The sequence below is a fragment of the Polistes dominula genome, unplaced genomic scaffold, assembly GCF_049000335.1.
Source record: "Polistes dominula isolate Pdom_NZ unplaced genomic scaffold, Pdom_raw_medaka contig_37, whole genome shotgun sequence".
In the NCBI taxonomy this organism is placed as follows: Eukaryota; Metazoa; Arthropoda; class Insecta; order Hymenoptera; family Vespidae; genus Polistes; species Polistes dominula.
This window is the reverse complement of record NW_028301169.1, coordinates 1420366-1442505: the sequence shown is the minus strand read 5'-3', so window position 1 is coordinate 1442505 and position 22140 is coordinate 1420366. Positions and strand designations below refer to the sequence as shown.

Here is a 22140-nt window from a genome sequence, read left to right as displayed (position 1 = left end):
CTAAAGCATTCGTTGATAATTTCCGATTCGCTTAGCCCACAGCCTCGAGATAATACAACGGACAATTGACTCGCATCGAACGATGTTTTTTCTTTAATCATCTTTTTTATTTTTTTTTTTAAATTGTATTTTGATTTATTTATTTTTAAATATTAACGATTTATCCATGAGGTATATTCTAGATATATTTAATACGTATAATGTACGTGCGTACATGTGATCAAACTCATTGTTCTCTAAAACAATTAAGAACGATCTGAAAAAATAAATTTGTGATAAGATATTTGATAAAAAAGAAAAAATATAAATAATAATTGTTTTTCTTCTTCTAATTTTGTTGTTGTTGTTGTTGTTGAGAAATTATAGAAATAATTATATCAATTTTTTCGTTGTGATTGAAACTATCTAGCAAAAAACAGAAAAAAATTCGTTAAACAAAAAGGGAATAGAATGTTCGTATAGTTGAGATAAATTCTGTAAAAATAAAACAAAAAAAAAGAAGATAAAATATATTATTTTCAATAAGATGACAGGGAAAGGTTTATTCCGAAAGAAAAACTAAAAAAAAAAAAAATTTAAAAAAAGTAGAAGAAGAAGAAAAGGAAAGAGAGATCAACGATGAAACAATAAATTATATAATAAAAAAAAAAAAGAAATATAAAAATAAATAAACCATTAAAAAAAAAAAAAAATAAAAGAAAAATGGATGATTCCAGAAACGTAAAAAATATTTGCAAGAAATGTGAGATTTGACGAGTTATGTTCACAGTTTTTAATACACGTTTTGTGCTTACGTATAAACTCGTCATAGTTATGTGAACATATTTATGGGAGAATAGGAAAAAAAGAAGTTTATGATTCTCGAAAAGGAAAAGTCGTTTTCTGTATAATCGTCTAACATACACACGATGAGGAGAGAATTTCCTGTAATAAAAGACAGAAACTGAGGATTAACTTGTCCTGAAATAAACTATCGTTGCTATGCTATGCTACACAATACGATGGTATGTCCAGGAAAACGTGAGAAGAAGGGTGGTAAGGGTTGGTAGAGTATAAAGGGTTTGACTGGTTGGTTTGTATATAGGGTATAGGGGTGTGTAGGTGTTGAAGGTATAGTAAAAGCTGTAACTCGACGTAAAACTTTTACGCGTGGCGACTACTAAAAACAAAAAGTACAATTAAATTGAAAGTGAACTCTTTCGACTGAAAAAAAAAAAAAAAAAAAAAAAATAGAGAAGAATAGGAAAAAAAGACGTGCGTGCACGTTGCACGTAAAAAAAAAAAAAAGAAAAAAAAATTAGAGACAAGTGATGCAGAGTGGGTCAGAAAATTGTTCGAAACACTTTTTCAAATTGATTAGAATGTTTTTCACTTCTTCCTCTCTCTCTCTCTCTCTCCCACTGTTAACGATTTCTAAATTAGTTTGCGTTGATTGAATTTCTTGTTTTTTTTTCTTTTTTTTTTTTTTATCGATTAAATGAAAAGAGTGCGAATGTTAAAATAAAAAAAGAAAAAAAAAAGAAAAGAAAATATATATATCAGTTAATATAAAAAATAAAAAAAAATATTAGCATTGATTTTCTGAATAGATTTTAGAAGCAAAAGAAAATAAAAAAAAGTTCAATGAACAAAGAAAAGAAATTCTTTTAAAAATAGGAAATTCACGTATGTATTTTTTTGTTTTGTTTTTTTTTTTTTTTTTTTTAGAAATCTGATCGTTCGAATGAACAATTTTGGGTATGAATTTTCTTTTTTTGGGAATTTCTTTTTATTTTATTTTATTTTTTTTTATTTTTTTTTTTTCGTGTAATATTCCTTGTAGTATTTTTTCGTTAATATTTTGCTTGTCGATCACGTTGTTAAGGATGGTCCCTTAATCGTTTTAATGAAAATGTTCAGTCTCTTCTGTGAAAAAGGAATGCCCTCGAATAATTGGCAGTGCGCGTTTGATTTTTTTTCTCTCACTCTCTCACTCTCTCTCTCTCTTTCTCCTCTTTCTATACATCAACTTTATTTTATTTTTATTTTTATTTTTTTTTTTTTTAGCTTTTCTGCGACAAAAAAAGGAGTAACTAGCTTTACCTGGCAAAGTGGGTTTTCTCTGCTTTTGATATTTGTTAGTTTTTTTTTCTCTTTTTTTTTTATTTTTTTTATTTTTTTTTTAATTATTTTTTTTTTTTTTTAAGGTAGCAATTTCTAGCGATAATGGACAATATGGACGTACACTGGTTGGACGGACATCCACGTAGAGAACTAAACGTTGAATATTTTTTTTATTTTATTATTTTTTTTTTTTTTTTACCTTCTCCTTTCATTCTCCATTTATTTTTTCGATGGTTTTTTTTTTGTTTCTTTTTGTTTCTTTTAAGACTTCGGAAAAAATGGCAACGCGCGAAGGAACTGTCGTTTGTCAAGGAAAGATATTTGATATTAGAAAAAAAAAAACATATTAAAAAAACAAATACAAAAAAAAATGTATTTTTATCCTAATGTTTCTTTTTTTTGGTTTCTTTCCTTTTCTTTTCTATTTTTTTTTTCTTTTTTTCTTATTTTATTTTTTTTTTTTTAAATTGATTCGAAGTTAAATGCGCGATTTAATTTCGAAACAATTTGTCTCATGAAAGTGCTGGGGCAGATCGATCGTTAGTCTTCGTCTTTCGTAGTTTCACCGTTGCAAATATGTTGGTCCTGTAAATGATTTTCAAATAGAAAGATTATTATACCTATTTATAACATTATTTAAAAAAAAAATTGGAATAATTTGTATACCAAATAACATATAGATTAAAAAATAGAAATATGAAAACATTCAATATATCAAATTACAAAAATGTTTCTTCAACTTTCTACTATTTTTTTATGATAAATAATAATAATAATAATAATACTTGTATGTGAGCATCGAAACTATAGAAGGTACATGCATTTATGCAGGTACAAATTTGCATAGCATACGAATGATACAATACATTGAAATTTATTCCAAAAAAAAAAGAAGAAATACGAATTCTAATATGTCTGGACCTATAGATGTATATGTGTGTGTGTGTATGACACAAAATAAAATTTTTAAAAATGAATTCTTATCTTTATAAACAATATATAATTTTAATTTTTATAAAAAAAAGAATAGGGGATGCTCCTGTAATAAAAAAAAAAAATATTGTTGTACCGTGTGAGCAAACGAGACAAGAGTTACGAGTGAATCCAACAACCATAACGTTGTGTGTCCCTCGCACGGTTCAACCATAAAATTGAAGAAAAAAAAATACCATAATATCGTCATAGGACTGTGAGCAGCATGATCGAAAAAGATAAACATAGAGCTAAAGCATATAGGATTTTCAAAAATAATATTTGTTTAAATCGTGAAGAAATATATGTGGACGGACACAACAAAAATAAACAAACGAGAACAGAACAAGAACATAAACAAAACGAAACGAAACCATAAGCTTATATATCATCGTCATCGTATTATCATCGAACACGTAGAACAATGCCAAATAGGGTGGGGGAGGGTGGAGATTTATAACTAAAATTAAACTAACGTTAATAAACTATAATGAAATAAAATATAATCAAATTGTAGGTTTTATCAAAAAGTTTGTGTTGATTTTTATGTTTTTTTTTTTTTTTTTTTTTTTTTTAATGAAACAAAAAAAACATTAGCAAATAATTTTGATAAACAATATATATATATATATATATATATATTCAAATATATTTTTAAATAAAAATCAGCACGAACTTTTCGATCAACCTGATCAAACAAAAAAAAGAAAAACAATAATTAGATATAAAATAAAAAATAAAAATTAAAATAAAACAAAAAAAAAAGAACAACCAGATAAGAAAACAATCTTATTGTTGTTTCTTCTTTTTCTTCTTATTGTTGACGGACGAGTCGACGCCCCATAAATCGTACCATGGACCGCAAACGTTCTTGTCCCTTTCCCGATCTGAATCACGTCTTAATTTGGTCCTCGGTAATAGGGTCTTTTCTGCAACCGTTTGATCTTTGACGACGATACAACTGTAAGTGGATTCCTCATCGGAAGCTTCAGTTTCACTGAAATTTCGTATAAGACCATTGTCGTTATCATTCCCATAACTTTTCTGTCCTCTCCTTTCATTTCTCTTAGCTTCGTTGTTTTCTTTAAGCTCAGCAACGATCATATTTCTTTTAGCTTCCAGACTACGTTTACGTTCCTTTTCTATGATGGCTTTTCTTGAAACATTTCCAACAAAGTATGCCCTTTCTTCTTGGTGCATTCGATATTCCGATCTTTCGATAACCTTAGGTCTTTCAGCGGGGGTTGGAAAATCATCGAAATAATCATTTTTATCTGGTACGTGAATCCTCTCAGCTGGTTTCGGTTCTTCTTGACTGGATTGATCATTGGTTAGGGTAACATCGCTGTCACGTTTTTCAAGACTTTGCCTGGACATTGGACTACCTTCAGAACTTTGTTTATTAGAATGTGATTTTTCCAAAGTATTAGATTTATCATCGTTCATTTCTTTTTTAATCATTTTCGGTATATCCACCAATGAACGGTGTTGCCATAATGCCATTCCTTCCAACACATCGGAATCTCTACGAAATCTCCAAAATGATTTAGTTCTTTTAACCAATTTAGGACTCTTCGTGTCCACTTCAAACGATCTTCCTGTTTGTATCAAATGACCAACCGCAGTAGTTTGTCGTGGTAACAATGGTCTTCTATCATCCTTCAATGTATTATTATTATTATCATTTCTTTCCAAAGTATTTGCTCCATTTCTATCAACCCGTTGATGATTACTTTGTTGTTGAGCTAAAGTAGTTTGATAACCGTGTCTCTCAATGACTTTAGTTCTTTCCAATTTGGTCTCAAAATTCGACTCGTAACCACGTTCCTTTTCTAGGGAAATTGGATCTCTCATGAATCTACCAGTTTCACCATAAATAGCTTCCTCTTTGTCGGAATAACAACGATCACGATAAAAATTGTTAGAACGTACAATATCGGTGGTTGTTGTTGGTCTCTCGGGTGCTTCCTCAGATGGTGGTCTTGGTCTTTCAAAACGACGACCAGATGAACGTTCTATGTTTCTATTTCTGTCAGGATTTTTCTCAAATGTTCTTTCTCTTTCATAAGTCGAATTACTTTTAGCCGATATGCCGGACGATTTATCGAAATAACGTTCCCTTTCTTTTTCCAATCTTTGAGCCATACGACGATTCCTGTCACGTTCGTTGTTATTATTATTATACCTGTCATAACTGTTCTGATGTTGTTGCTGTTGTTGTTGTTGTTGTTTGTCCTCCCTGTTATTACGTTCCAAACTTTTATAATCATGTCTTCTTTCAATAAATTTTGGTGGGCTATGTTCACGCGCATACTTTTGAGCAGTTTGTTCTAACTTTTGTGCAATATGTTCAACCTTTCTACCAGTTTCTGGTACAGTTATAGTACTCTCATCGTCACTATCGGATGATGTGCTTGACGATGTCTTTTCATTCTCGTATTTCGAATCATCTGTTTCCAATGAGCGATAACCACCTCCACCACCACCACGACGAGAATTATGATCTTGATTATCGATTCTATCGTCGTAATATTTTTTCTGATAATCAACACCAGAATTGTATGGGTCATCTTCATCATCGTCCAAATCCAACTCGTCTTCCTCAGTTTCTTCTTGTTCCTTGTTATTGTTGTTGTTGTTAGATCGTTTGTTGGAATTGTCGCGACGTAAACTTGATTGATTCGTTTGTTCATTATTATTATTATTATTATTATTATTATTATTATTATTATTGTTGTTTCTACGATTAGAATTTCTTGATAAAGAATTATCATCGGAATATTTGTTACGATGATTAGGATTTGGTCGATTTAATAAACGTGATGACGATGATTCGTAATCGTTCTTTTGAATTTTATCTTGCGTTTTTTTATCACGTTTACCTGTGTTAATCGATTGACCATTTTCCATAGTACCACGATTAGAATAATCCCGTGTGTTGTTCTGTCGATCCTGAGTGTTATCGTAACGTCGATTACCACTACTACCACCACCACCACCACCACCGTTGTTGGAATATCTACCAGATATTGGTTCATCGTTTTCATTGTTTTGATTAACGTTGGATTCAGCCCACAAGTCCATTGCAGTTCTATAAAGTTGCCAGCTCTTTTCTTCCCTGGTTATTGTTTTCCACGAATCGTTTTCCCAATTTTTATCGTTGCAACTTTTCTGATCATCCTTCGATTGTTGTTGTTGTTGTTGTTGTTGTTTCCCAGACTCGTTGGCTCTTTCTGGACGTCCCTTTCTTCGACGTTGTCTGTTTTATCGTTCAGGCTCAGGATGAGTAAATAATGAAATGTACGAATGGAAAGAAAGAGAAGAGAAAGAAAGAAAGACAAGATGAAACTACGTGATGATAGGCAAAAGAGGATAAACCTTAGAGAACCAAAATGTGATATGTGATTGGTTGATACTCTGTACAGCTTGCAATTGTGATAAAAAAAAAGGTTGTGCGTGTAGGGGGTGAGGAGGGGGGGGGGAAATAATCGTGTCCCTGGGGTTTGTTTGTTCGTAGCATAGGATCCAAAATAAAAGTGTGTGAGCCATCACCACGTCGGGGTTTTTTTTTTTTTAGTTCCATCGACCACGATAACGCATGCGGAATCTACAAAGAAGGAGAGAAAACGTCATAGCAAGTCAAAAGAAAAGCTTAGTCTCTGTTAAACGTACCGCAGGTGACAAACAGGGGGTAGTACCGTGTTCCTCTCTCATTGTTAATCTTCTAGGTATTCTTTTTATTTGCTTGTTTGTTTGTTTTTTTTTTTTTGGTTTTTTTATATTTGGCCTGATCGAGTGAGTTGAAGGGAAGGGGGTTGAGAAGAGTATCTTAATGACGGCTACGTCAGAAAAACGTAGCAATAAAGAGATCTATGGTGTCTCTATTAGCGTAAATACCAAATACCAAGTAATAGCAATAATAATAATAATAATAATAATAATAATAATAATAATAATAATAATAAAATTAAAATCAAAATAAAATAATAAATGCGGGCCATATTAAGCTATCTTACAAAGCTCTTCCAATTCCTTAATCACTTAATCTCATTCAAACACAGGCAGAAGCGTTCCAATATCTAAAATCTAATATGATCAATCTTGAAATCTTGATCTTTTCATTTTTTTCTTTTTTTTTTTTAATAGCACAATCGAGTATAAGTTAGAATAGAAAAATAAAAAAAAAAGTGTCCCAAGGTATCTCCGAAATGAGCAAATTAAAAATCTACGAGAGAGAGATTTGGAAAATCTTACCTCATGGCCTCGTCGTCGCTATAATCGATATCCGGTTGAGCAGGTGGTTCGTTAGAAAATCCACTGTCGTTGCTGCTGTGAAGGGAAGTCACAGCTTGGGGTGGTGGAATTGGTGGGACAGGTGGTTGAACTCTACGACCACCCGCCAAAACTGTTGGCAATGTACCCGATGGACGGATCTGATAAAAAATAAATTAAAAAATAAATTATTGTGTTGGAATGAAATAACAATTAAATGATTCATTTGTTTGGATTGGTTTTAAAGTATCGGATTATTGAAATTCTCACCGATTTCGATTGGCGAGCTGTTGGAGTAGCCAAATTGTGTGCACTGTTACTGTTAGGTACATTCGTCGGTGTTCCACAGCTACTAGTGTTATTATTATTGCTGTTGCTGTTCATGTTATTGCTTCCAGAACCATGATGACCACTCGATAACTCGTCGATGCTACTCGGTGTGACTGGTGGACGAGAGGGTGGTGGTTTACACGGTGGCACTGCTTGTGGTTCCGGTGTTCGACCATTGCTTGCACCATGACTAGGCGATCTTTTTAACATCATAACAGTTTATAACATAATATTCAATCATATAATATGGAATATTGAGTGAAAGCCTCTCTTACCCTAAACTATCGTCGATAATAACTTCGGTATATGCCAATGGGAACCATCCTGAACTTTGCGTACGAAGATTTTCACCGAATTGCCAACCCTTTTGACGATCACCTAACGACGTTAACGATTCACACATATCAATTTCTAAACTATCCATTTGAAAAGTTATATAGAATTGCAAGAAATGTGACTGGCAATCTTGCCAATTAACGTTAATCACATCCAGTTCGTTCGTTCGTTCGTTCGTTCGTTCGTTCGTTCGTTTGTTCATTCGTTCGTTCATTCGTTCGTTCATTCGTTCGTTAGTTAGTTAAAATCTACGACAATTCTCGAACAGAATTTGATGGAATTAATGGCGATTGCTGGTAAAATAGAAAAGGGAGGGAAAATTTTCTCTGATCGGATTGGCAAAGACTCACCCATCAGTGCGATGAGATCACCCTCTAGAAAGCTCAACTGATTCTCTCCAGAACTGAGATAAGCGAAGAGTGCTCTTGCGAGTGGTGCATCACCCCAACCACCAGAAATCGGTCCTGTTCCATTGCCACTGCCTCCTCCTCCACCTACACCACCTCCACCTCCACTACCTCCTCCTATTCCTATACCTCCTAGTCCTCCAACACTGTTACGAGAAAGCGGAGGAGCTATGGATCTGGGTCGTGGGGGAGTTTCCGGAACCTCTGCAAACATAAAAAGAACATTCCTGGTAATATCGTTCGTTCGTTCGTTCTAAACTTTACTCGTTCCCCTTAACTGCAAGACCTATTTTCCATCTTTCCTGTTTGTTCGAGGAAATTCTTTTAAAGAGACAAATAAATTCTGTGTTATTGGTATTTAAAATATATCAGAAAGATTCAATAGATTTTATATTATTGTATATTAATTATTTTTAAAACAATTTTATTATATATAATATATAATTTTAAAATATGTATAGTAGAAGTTTAACCATTTAATACGTAATTTTAGATTGAAATATTTAATACTAATTTATCTAGGAATATTCAAATATTATATTAAACTCTTGTATAAATATTAAATATTCCAATAATTCAAACAGTAAAATCATTACACATATCACATTACATTTTACATTAAATCTCGAGTTTTGTAATTAAAAAAAAAAAAACTAGACATTCAAAATGATAATTCATTTATGTTGTAATACACGTATGATCATTTTTTTTTTTTAATGCAAACGAGTAATATTTTGTTCATATTTTTCTAACATTACGTTGGTTTAAGAAGAAACGAGCCATGCATGAAAGAATGATCAACGGTTAGTTCTCAGTATCGTTATGGGGTAAAGAATATGGGATATACATTGAAATGAAGTGAAGGGAAGGGGGTTAAGGAAAAGGAAGAGAATTCTTCGTCGAATTTATGGGCTATTGTATGGTACCTAACAGAAAGGGGGAGGTTAGTCAACGAAATATGCGTTGTGTTAAAGATTCCGTGTGATACGAGGATTTATAATAATTGAAAATCTACGGAAGGGGAATAGATATGACGACAAAGATGAAGAATAAGAAGAAGAAGAAGAAGAAGAATAGTAATAATAATATGATAAACGTGAACTGAAACTTTTATCAAACGATTAATTATATAATAATTTAAAATACAACATGGAAACAATGATATTAAATATTTTTACGCACTGGTCGTAAAAAACGTTTTCACTTGAAAAATATCAATAGTAATCAGAACAAAAAAATATCTTATCCTATTTTATAATATACATAAATTACGTGTCATGTTGTTTGTCCGCAATGGACTCCTAAACTACTGAACCGATTTTAATCAAATTTTCCACATTGTATGCAGTTTCATCCAACTTGAAAGATAGAATAGTTTATATCTCAATTTATAATCGCAATATTAGGTAATTCGTTGACTTAAAGACGTGTGTATCGGACTGATTGTGAGCCACAGCAACGCGTGGCGGGACACCCCTAGTATATATATATATATATATATATATATATATATATAAAATTTAAAAAATTTGGGATGGTATTAGTAAAATGAGATCATAAAAGAGAGACAAAGATTTATGCATCATTGACTTGAGGGGATATCTACACGAATAGGTTGAAATAAAACATGGAAAGCAGCGATTTTGAATAGCCAAATCCACTCCTCATTTATATATACATATATATATATATATGTATCTGTCTCCCTTCAGGATTCTATTCAAAACTACCCTCCAATATTATCCGCACCGTCTGTGTTTCCAAACGAGTCCGGGTTAAAGAGGATTTTCAAAGGTCAGCGTAATATCGAATATGTGTTCGTCGGATCGTGGAATTACTGGAGCGAAAGAATTACGAGTAAACGCGTCACACACTATGCATACACATATTCATCCATACCACCCCCATATCACCCCATCCTAAATCTCTTTCTCAAATATATAAACACATACGACTATTAAATGCATACTTGAATTTCTTAATCTACGTATATATTTTCAAAGTGTTTGTTTAATTTTCCACAAATATGTATTATTATTAATAATTATTGCTTATCATCACTCCCGCCCCCCTCCTCCCACCTCCCCTGTTATATAACAATGTATGGATTATCATATTTTTCGAATGAATATATTGGAATGGTAATAATAACATTTCAAACATATTTCTATCTCATTCTTTCTCTTTTACTTGTTTGCTTGTTTGGTTGTGTTGACATGGAATCAACAAAAACAAGTAATTCCACAATATGATCGAAATCCGTTGGTTGGTTGTTTTATAGAAACAAGATGAAGAGTAGGAGTAGAATGAGAAATATGGGAAGGTGATGGTTGGTAGAAAATCATTGGAACGTCAAATCACTTGACGCAAACAATCGACTGATTTGTGATTCAAACGATATCAAAAAGTATTAAGCGTGAAAATAACGCGTGTGAAATCAGTGAACATTGTAATTCGAAATAACACAAGAGAGAGAGAGAGAGAGAGAGAGAGAGAGAGAGAGAGAGAGAGAGAGAGAGAGAAAGAGAGAAAAACGAAAGAGTTAGCAATGGGTGTACTGTTTGATGTTAGTGTTAGTGACGATGGTCTGTGTGTGAGGGTGTGTCTCGGGGTGAACACAAGTTTTCATGTATAAAAATGTAAAAATGTCTGATGCTATTTGTCCAACATATAGGAAACAAGTATACACATTACATGCACATACACACACACACATACATACACTATCTATGCAGGAACAAATACACAGGATACTTGAACGTTTCGGATATTCGCAAATTAGCAGGCTATTTCGAGAGCGTCGGTGGTAAAAAAAAAAAAAAAAAAGAAAAATGAAACACATGGCAAGTGAGCTGGGAAAATAGAAGAGGTGGAGGAGGAGGGTGGAGGAGGAGGTTGAGGTTGAGGATAGGAGGAAAAGGGGGAGAGGTCACGAGCTTTCGATCGATTTCGTGCGCCGGTTTGTCGGCAATTCGATCGGTAAGCTCTCATAGATTTCTATCTATGTATGTGTATGTGTTTCTGTTTCTATCATGGTGCTTGGTGTTACAGTTCGAGTGGAAAAATTGCAAATTCTCGAACGGTCAGGGCAAATAACAACTGAAAGGGCTCAACACTCGATATACCAACCCTTTCGTTCATGGTTACACCTAACCCAACCCCTTCACCCTGTTCCAGTATGTTTTCTTCTCTCTCTTTCTCTCGTGTGAGAGATAAACTCGTTTGTTTACATCAATGATGACGACGATGGTGATGATGATGATGATGATGATGATGCTGTTCAGTAACGTTACTCATGTCAGTTTTCGTTCTATCCTCTCTCGAAAACCCCACACTCTACTTCTGGGTTTCAGTTCGTACTTTGAAACATTTTCGTTTTATCTGCACGAATGAAATCGCGTTGATTTGTAAGAAATATTTTTTCAAATGTAAATTGATCGAAACTATCTCAAATTTTCTAACTAACTATCATCTTATCGATGTTAAGATAACCCTGAGGCAACCAACTTCTTTGTTCATTCATTTTCGTTCGTGTGAACGAACGTGCAGATCACACATACTAGTAAAAATATTCTTTGGTGTTAGAAAAAAGTGTGTGGTTGTTTTTTATCGAATGTTTTGTAATGGAGAGGTGAAGTGGGGGTGGGGGATAAGGGGATAGAAGTAAAAGTTGAGAAAAACGAAATTCGAGAGTATTTTTGTGAAGTTCGTTTAATTATTATTCCTATTTGAAAATAATCCTAGCATGGGTGTTGTTCATCGAAAGAAAAGAGAGAAAGAGAGAAAGAGAGAGAGAGAGAGAGAGAGAGAGAGAGAGAGAGAGAAAGAATGAAAAGGAAGGTTTTTGTTCGGTTTGCTTTTAGTTAAAGGTATATTCGAATTACATAGTGCGCAACCGATACATGCTCGATCCCTTCTGAATCCGTAACTGAAGTACTAAAAGCTTGCGCGTCAGATTTCTGTTCGGACCTGCCTATAAATTCGATTACAAGGCTGAAATCTATACCATTGGGCACTGGTCAGTTCGTGCTGATACTTCTAATAATGTTTTAACGCAATCAAATATGCCATGCACGTGGTCTTACAAAGAAAAAAAGAAAAATAGACAAAAAATAGACAAAAATGTAAAAACAACTCGAACAATTTGATTTTTCACTGATTGTCGAATTGAAAACCGATTGAAAATACTTTTAATATAGTTACTTTTGTTTTTAGAGAATTATTTAAAGGTGGATATACTATTTTTTTTCTTTTTTATGTTTAAATACTAAAATTATTATATTAATTCGTGGATTTTTTTTTATAATATTAAAATTATAAAAATATAATAATAAAAATATATTTTATAATATTAAAATTATAATTTTGTTTATAATATAAAATTAAATTATAATTATTGGTTTCTGAAACTATGCAATCGATCAAATTTTAACGTTGCTTGCAAATTCGAGTTATCGGTAAATAAATATATATATTTTTTTTTTAAATTTGCACCACTATATTAAGATATAAATAAATAAATAATATAAAAACTAATTTAACCAAACACAATAACATTTACATATATTTTTTTATTGCCCCGTTATCTAATACGATATTAAACATAAAATATGAAATCAAATTAGTAAACCCCGTACAAATACAAATTTCGTATATTATATTTAAAAGATTGGAAGTTATAAAATATAGAGAAAAAAAAGATATAAAAAAAAGAAATGGATAATTTATTTTTTTTTTTACCTGGACCAAGGGATAACGTGGAGGCATGCAAATTGGCCTCCGATCGTGCTCTGGAAAGCACAGCTGGTAAATGCGGTGGTGGTCCGTGATGAGCACTGGAGGGTGTGTTGCCAGATGGTGGACCTAGACGAAGTTCCAAACAAGAACTATCCATGCTTCGTGTTTTCCTCAATTGTGAACTCATTGTTAGTTCTGATCCACCATTTTCTTCGTCCTCTGGCCAAAAAGAAACTTGCTAAAAAAAAAACAACAACAAAAAACACCACGATTACAAATAACATCATGCATTTAATTATCAACGTAATTTGTTTTATGGATTATTCATTAATTATACAATAAATTATTATTACTATTATCATTTTTTATTTATTTATTTATAATAAATATATAAATAAATATGTTATTCATTTATATATATATATATATATATATATATATATTATTATTTTAAATAATAAATATATGAAATGATATTTTAAACAGTAATGAATTGTAATAGAGAAAATGATAATATTAATTAATATTATTATTATTTAATATAAAATTAGATTGTTTTAATTAACAATTATTTTCTAAATAATAGTCATTTATTTTTCAATAATATTATATCAATTGTTATATCAATGTATTATGAAATTCTATAATTAATAAGTAAGATTAATTTTTGAGTATGACGAAAGTAGGAAACTGTGTTGGGAAGCGCAACATTGTGTCGATCAATCAATCGTAATATTCTCCCCCTTTCCTTTCTAGTGAAAACTTACCCTAAGTCTCGAGGCGAACATGTCTTCAACAGATTGTGGTAAATATTCACGAGTAGCTGCAACTTCGCGCCATTTGTCAACCGAGGGATGAAGGGCAGCTAGGGCAACTTCGTAAAAACTTGCGCAATGTTTTGCCAAAGAACATTGTCGTTCAAGAACGAATCCGTACCTTCTTCTTTCTTGTGTCATAGCCTAAAACAATAACAACAACAACAACAACAAAAATAATTAACAAATTAAACAAATGCATTTTTATGGGTTAAAAAAATAAATCAAATATCATCAATACCAATGGTAGAACCATGGTGTGTTGTTTGTTAGATTTTATAATACAATAGTCGTATTAATAATTAAAATCCTATATGTTTGATTTATAATAAAATAATCATGACTCTTTGTTAATAAACAAATAATTCGATTATAAATTGAGATATAAACTATGCTATCTTTCAAGTCGAATGAAACTGCACAAAGTGTGGAAAATTTGATTAAAATCGGTTGGGTAGTTTAGGAGTCCATTGCGGACAAACAACGTGACAACGTAATTTATATATATATATTAAGATTTTACTTGAAGTTTATCAATTTACTTACGTTTTTTAAACTTTGTTCACAAAAAGCGTCAAGCTTTGATTTTTCTTCCTCAAGTATTTGCATATTTTTCAATTCCTTGTCCATGGCCAATCCACTTTTACCAGCACCCCTTGATTTTTTCCTTTGCTTTTTCATGGTAGCTGCTGCCTTGCTGTATGTTTCTGATCTGGTCTTGTGTTGTTGCAAAAATTTCTTCTGTTCACTCTGCATATACAGAAATTTCAATCATCAAATTTCAATTCTTACTCTTTTTATTTAATTTTTCCAAAATAATTCCAAAATTTCAACGTGAATTATATTTTAACGGGTTTCGTGCCACGTGTACCACCGATAGGGTACACTTACCATTAGATTTATTTAATACGTTGAAATATTATAATAATAATTAATTATATAATTAAATATATAATTAAAAATATAAACAAATAATATATATTAATTAATAATATATATATGTAATGGTTGATTTTGTTAAAGTAAAATTAAATGGCTTGAATTACAAGTCAGGTAAAAAGAGCTTGGCACAGAACGTGTTAAAAAACATGTCAGTAATTTTATTTATTTTTTTTTTCTCAACGTTTTCCGTTTCTATACTTCCAAGTTCAAAATAAAATTGTTGTCAAGTTCAAAGTCTACTAGTAAAAAAGTTTTCTAATTTGAAAAATAGTCAAATGATTTCATCCAAAATTTTCTAATATTATAACAGTTAACAAAATTGATACCTTGTAAAGTTTTCTTATCTTAGAATAACGTGAAACAATGTTTAAAGTTATACCAAAGTATAGGAGTATTTTAAAACAACCTATATGTATTTGTTATACATACAGGTGTGTATATATATGTGTGTGTGTGTGTATACTACTCACCTGAACTACCTTCGTGTCTTTCTCCAAGTTCGTTTCTAAGGGTACCAAGAAATCAACGTAGAATGCCTTCAGCTGAAATAGTCAAGAAAAAGAGAAGGCGTGTTGTTAAGTGGGCTTTCAAAAGTGGAAGAAGAACTTTAATGCATACAGGGAGTAAAAAAAAAAAAAAAGAAAAGAAAAGAAAAGAAAAAGAAAAAGAAAAACGTGACGAGAGTACCACGAGCGACGAAAGCTTAGGTAATGAGACACTTTTACGTTTGCAGACGACAGTGTAAGAAAAAGAAAAAGAAAAAAAAAAAAAGCTCCGTCACTCTTGTTCAAAGTTAAAGTTAGGGTCCAGCAGAATCAAACTGGACATTTTTCTCGTCTATTTCTAAACTGACCTACTTTTTTTTCTCAACAGAGTATGGTACTTCTTATTCGTCTGAGAAATATGACAAAAGCATTGGTGTGATGGTAATGGTAGTGGTGGTGGTTCTATCTGTTTGGTTTTTTTTTGTTTCTTTCTTTTTACACTTGGCTTTGAACAACTTATTCGCAATTTTTCTGTTTGACATAGGATTATAAATTTATATATATATATATATGTGTGTGTGTGTGTGTGTATGTAAATGGATCTCCCTTTTTAGCTAACATCTTTTCTCTTCGTTAGGAACTTAAATTTTTATCAAGCTTTTCGCCCTTCAAATCTTTCTTTTCTCATCGTCAAATACCCTTTTTATTTTCTTTCTTTTTTTTTTTCTTTTTTTTTTTTCTATTCGAGAATGAGACTTGCCTTTTCAACCCCCAACTCCTCATTTTTTTTCCCCTTCTTTTTCTTTTTTTAATCATTTCTTTTCTTTTCATACTTTTTATTACGCTCTCAACGAACTCGTTGGAATCAACTGACGAGAGTGGTAAATGAACGGAACGAACGAATTATTGAATTAACTTTTTTCTTTTCTTTTTATTCTTTGATTGGAGAGAAGTGAAAATAACCAAAAAAAAAAAAACAAAACAAAACAAAAAAGGAAATGCAAAGAAAAATAAACTTTTGGATTTTATTGATAACCCTCAACTTTGGGGTCACTTTTTATTTTTTATTATGATTATTTTTTTCTTTAGTTTTCTTTTTATTTCTTTTTTTGATTAATTAAATGAACCTCTTGCACGGGTAGTTAATGTTTTAAACGAGTAAAACCCAAGCTGGGTGCATAATAACTTTGATAAACGTTCGCGAGACGTGAGAAAACCACGGTAGATCTTTCATACATGTAGGTTACTTTGAATATATATATATGTGTGTATGTGCAAATAAATGCATATATATATATGTATATGTATGTATAAGTAGATACAATCTAGCCAAGTCTCATAAGCAACCATGAAACGTAGCCGCATAAGGCAACTAAATCATAAAACCACGAAGCATAGTTATCGTTCCTTTTCCTGTTAAAAACATTCTGCGAATTACGTATCTTCATGTTTTCTCTACAACATTTGCCGAAAATTTCAATCTTCTGAATCTTCAAAAAAGCTTGTTGAGAAATTAACAAAGTAATAATAATAATAATAATAATTATTAATATTATTTTTGATAATTAATTGTGTAGAATAATTATGAAAGAATATTTATGTGAAAAGTATTTATAATTATTTGTAGAATTTTATTACTGTATAATAATAATTTAATTAATAGTAAAGTATATTTTAATAATTGTATTATTAAACATTTTAAATATTATTATTATTTTGATAATTAATTATTTTTATCAATGATCACACGAGATTGGAATAAAATTTGTATCAAATTTCTTGGATAAACGAGATATGTCTGTTCTTTTATTATTTTTATTTTTATTTTTTTTTATTTTTTGTAGGATGATATCGAAAATGTTTCGATTTCTTGTGTTTTTCCTATCACAAAGATCGATTTTGATTTTGCTTTAGAAAATATCTTTTTTCATTTGTAACTTCTTTCGTTACTTCCTTCCTACGTTCTTCTGAATTTCATCGTAAAGCGAATTTCAAAATCAAAGTGAGTGGATACTCGCTCGCAAGTTCAAGCTTTCAATGCTTCAATTCAAACTTTTGCTTCTTCTTTTTCCTCTTCTTCTTCTTTTTCTCTATTTCTTTTGTAAAGTCGATCAAAGGGGAAAAAGCCAAATCCAAATCGAACATACATCCCCATCGATGTTCAACGTCGAATCGTAGTATTAAAAAAACAAACAAACGAACAAACAAAATACCCACCCTCTACTCTACACATACTCTTTTTCGTGTCTTCTTTCTCGTCTATGGTTTTTTATTTTTTATGTTTTCTTATAAAAAAAAAAAAAAAAAAATTCTTTAATAAAAATTCTTCTCGACTGTGTTGTCCGACAAATCGATGATTAAAACAAACATAAATTCTCTTTGTAATTTTTTTCATTCGATTTATAATTTCCACATATAACAACAACCCCCATTCCCATCCCCCATAACGTTTTTTTTTTTTTTATATATTTTATATTTCTGATTGTAATATTAAAAAGAAGAAATGAAGAAAAAAGGGAGTGGAAAATATTCCTTTGACTGAAGATGATTTGTTACGAACAAAAGAAATATGTAAAATTACATTCGAACTTATTACAAAAAGAAATTCTTCATTATTATTATTATTATTATTATTATGACTATTATTATTATTATTATCGGGTAATAATGAAGATTCGTTTATTATCATGTGAAGAAGTGATCCGAGAGATGATAACTTTCCTTTGTTCCAATTAAAATTTTTTCATCCCTTCTCTCATCACACACACACACACAGATATGTGTGTATACGTGTGTATACCCATACGCATAGGTAAAAATAAAAAAAAATAAAAAAATAAAAAAATAGTCAATCTGATTCTATCTAAAGAATTTTTCAAACCTTTGAGTTACGAGCTGATCCGATCACAAAGGATTCGAAAATCAAGCGAAACGAAACGAAACGAATTGTCTTTCTCTCTTTCTCTTTCTCTATCATTTTTCTCTCTCTTTCTCTCTCTTTCTCTTTGGTAACTTCTCATCGTCGTGATATTTCACGTCTGAAAGTAATAAAACACGGGAAAAAGAATGAAATAGAGAACAAGAGTGAGAGAGAGAGAGAGAGAGAGAGAGAGAGAATTCTTTTTTTCTTTTCATTTTTATGCAGTTGACGAAAAAGAAATTAAAAAGAAAAAAAAGGGGGGGGGGTGGGATAAGAGAAGTTTTAAAAATCGAATAAATTGCGTGATATCGATAAGAAGAAGTGATGTCATTGAAAGGTGATCAAGAGTTTGAACCTTTCAAACTCTCTTCTCTTTTCTCTTTTTCTTTCTGTTTAACTCACTCACTCACTTACTCACTTACTCACTCACTCACTCACTCACTCACTCACTCACTCACTCACTCATCACTCAAGTTTTTCTTATCTCTTAGGAATTAGCTGTGATATCGATTAAATTCTCTTTCTTTTTTTCTTCATGTTTCTCTCTTTCTCTTTCTCTTTCTCTCTTTTCTCTTTTTCTTTCTCTTTGTTTTTTCCTCTTTTTTTTTTTTTTTTACAAATTAAGATAAGCGATCACGATTGCTCAAATATTTTTAAAACGTTTATTTCAATTCACCATGAAGTGATCATTTAAAATGAACAAAATAATATTTAATCAGTTAAGCGTGTTTGACGACTATATTCGTCATCGCTTGATTATCGCGACACACACCCCCGAAGCGCACACTCTGCGCACAGATCGCCACACCTAATTGGTTAAAATACTTCTTTCGGCAACGTTAGATATAGTTGTTATTTTTTTTTTTTTTTTTTTAACAAAAAACATTCGTTTTTTTTTCAACAACAACAACAAAACCACAGCCTATTTATCCCCTTGTGAATTTTATTTTGGCTAGAAACATTTCAAAAGAAATGAAAATGAAATAAAAATAGAAAAAAATGGACAAGCTTGGAATATGGAAGATAGCCAAATTGGCCTATCCCCAAATACTCAAGGTCACTGGCTGGAAGATGTTTTCTCGTGAAAGAAATAAATGTTGAAGGTGGTTGGAAGGGGGTGAGACCGTACAAGAAAGAGTATGGCTGTTGTAAGAAGGTATGGGAAATGCAAAAGGGTATGAGAATGATAAGGGAAATGGGGGTGTAATGTGAAAGGTGGGGACGGGGTGAGTTTCGAATAAAATAGGTCGATCCCGTAACTCGTCGAACTCGAGTGTTACTAGCCCTCTCCTTTTTTCCCTATTCGAAGAACATGCCAGGATAAGAAGAAAAAAGACAAAGAGAAGAAAATAAGAGAAGGGAAGGGAAGGGAAGGGAAAGGGGAAAAGGGAGAATGGGAGATAAGGAGAAAAAGATATAGACAAAGAAAAGTATATGACGGTAGAGTAGAATTCTCAAGGGAAAGCGTCTGGAAAAAATTACGAGTGTATACATGCATATATGTTATATATATATATACATATGTATGTAGTTTATATGACGTACGTTTTATGTGCATTTCGTGCAAAACATATATATATATATATATAGGTATATAAATATATCAAAACTTTTGTATTAACGTTGTTTGAAATATTTTTGTTTTTTTTTTTAGTAAAAAATATTTATAAAATAATGCAAATAAAATCTAAAAATAAATCAATAATAAATAAATTCAAATAGGAATAAATAATATTAGTAATACTTGAAATAATTTGTAAAGGATTAATTTATTAAAAAAATACAATTATTTAGATTGTAAATATTTTAATATAATTAATATTTTTAATTAATTAATATTTTAATCAATATTATTATATTCTCTATAATTTATTTTATTTCTTTTTTTTTTTTTTTAATAAAAAAAATATAAAATAGGTAAAAAAAATTATCAAAGTACACATGAACATTTTGTTTCTTTTTTTTTTTATAACAGGAATTTCGTACGATATTTAATTAATATATTTTTTTTTAATATTTATAATAGAATAAATTGACAATGTGGTGGTTGCTTTCTAACAATACCCTTTATACGTATATACACCCTTAAAATCGTACCCGATATACACAAACTTATAAAAAAATGGGGGTGGTGGAAGAGAAGTAACTCGAATCACAGTGGATAAAAAAAGAAAAAAAGGACAATCGAAAAAAACTCCCGAAACTCGATATGTGGTTTACTGCGATGCGTTGTCAGCTAGTAAAAAAAAAAGGGAATAAGGGAATGAGTGAGAGAGTGAGAGAAAGAGAGAACACACAAACCATAGTGGACAACCGGTTAAAGGATGAAATACACCGTAGAATTTTCATACAACTCACACACCCCCTTTCTCACCACTCTCTTTCTCTGATTCGCGATTTTTTATTTTTTACTTGTTTTTTTTTTTTTTTTTTGGAATGGGAGTAGTTTTTTTGTTTTCACCAAAACTCTTCGTGGGTATGACACGTCGATATTTTGAAAGCAAGATGACTGTTGCAATTCCATTACAAGAGGAGGAGGAGGAGGGAGGAGGCTTCTGAAGATGTGGTAGTACGATTTTGGTTGCACACGTTTTTGTTATTTCATTTTGTCCAAATGGAACCAAACCATTCAAAGGACACACTCCTCTCATCCCCATAATTCTCTTGTCGACGACTTATATCCTTCCAAATGATATCTACCCTTTTCTTTTTTCATTTATTTATTATTTTCTTTTTTGGTCCCCTTATTTTCTTCTTTTGTACGAATATATGTTGCAAGTAACATTATATATATATATGTATATGTATATGTATGTATGTTGAATGTTTGTTAAGATAAAGATAATATTTTTTAATAGAACAAATGGTAAAGGAAAATTTCCAAAAAATAAACTACCCTCTCTTGCTTCTTTTTTTTTAAATAAATAAATAAAACTATATCTTCCAAATTAAACTAACAAAAATATGTTTGTTAAAGGATTGTATAATTCGTGAAATAATTATTTAACATATATAAATAATTCAAAATAATAAAAATTAACAATAAAATTGTAACAAATATAAATAATAATATGAATATAAGTAATATAAAAATTCTTAAATATTAATATGAATACACTTTGACAATAAAATATTAAATAATTTTAATTACTAAATACAACAACAACAACAACAACAAAATTAATTATTTAATTTAATTAATTTAATTAATTTAACATTAATTATTACTATTATTATTATTACAAAATGTAGAAATATTATTATAACATAATAATATTAACAATAAAATTATAAAAAAAAAACGAATAAGATGATATTTATCTGATTGGAAAGAAAGAGAAAGAGAAAGAGAAAGACCCTACGTGCGAATGAAATCCATAGAAAATACCATATAGAAGAGTATTCGAACCCTTTCCTATATTAGGGCGTCTCGTTCAAAGAGCCAATCGACAAATATGAGAGACTGAAAGCTCCAGTTCCCTTTTTTCTTTTTTTTTTTTTATGTTGAAGTACTCATATATGTATATACATAATAGTAGATTAAAGAAGACTTCAACGAAACATCCATACCTTTTCCCTTCCCCTTTCTTCTCACCCCTACACACAAACACGTTAAAACATATAAATAAGGGGATGACCATGCATACTAGTGTAAAAGTTTTCAAAACGTTGTCTGGGCATACGAGGGCACAGACCTTTCCCGTTGCATTCTACTACCTAATACACTCCTGAGGAAACCCTTTTTTATCCCTTTCTGTTCTACGGATGTTTTTGAGGTAAAAATCTCTTTAAAAAAAAAAAAGATTAATAATAACTAATAT

The 22140-nt window shown here is 30.8% G+C and overlaps 1 protein-coding gene across 1 annotated transcript in view; it reads right to left on the bottom strand.

The window, feature by feature from the left end:
- Positions 1–2121: 2121 nt before the first annotated feature.
- Positions 2122–22140, bottom strand: part of IRSp53 (Insulin receptor substrate 53 kDa) — a 184469-nt gene continuing 164450 nt past the window's right edge. The window contains exons 6-14 of the mRNA XM_089179159.1: positions 15385–15456; positions 14519–14722; positions 13925–14116; positions 13161–13395; positions 8364–8624; positions 7953–8055; positions 7618–7876; positions 7330–7508; positions 2122–6334 (exon numbers count right to left, since the gene is read on the bottom strand). Coding sequence (XP_089035285.1) covers positions 3865–6334; positions 7330–7508; positions 7618–7876; positions 7953–8055; positions 8364–8624; positions 13161–13395; positions 13925–14116; positions 14519–14722; positions 15385–15456 — 3975 coding nt within the window. The 3' untranslated portion in view covers positions 2122–3864. The remainder of the gene's footprint in view (positions 6335–7329; positions 7509–7617; positions 7877–7952; positions 8056–8363; positions 8625–13160; positions 13396–13924; positions 14117–14518; positions 14723–15384; positions 15457–22140) is intronic.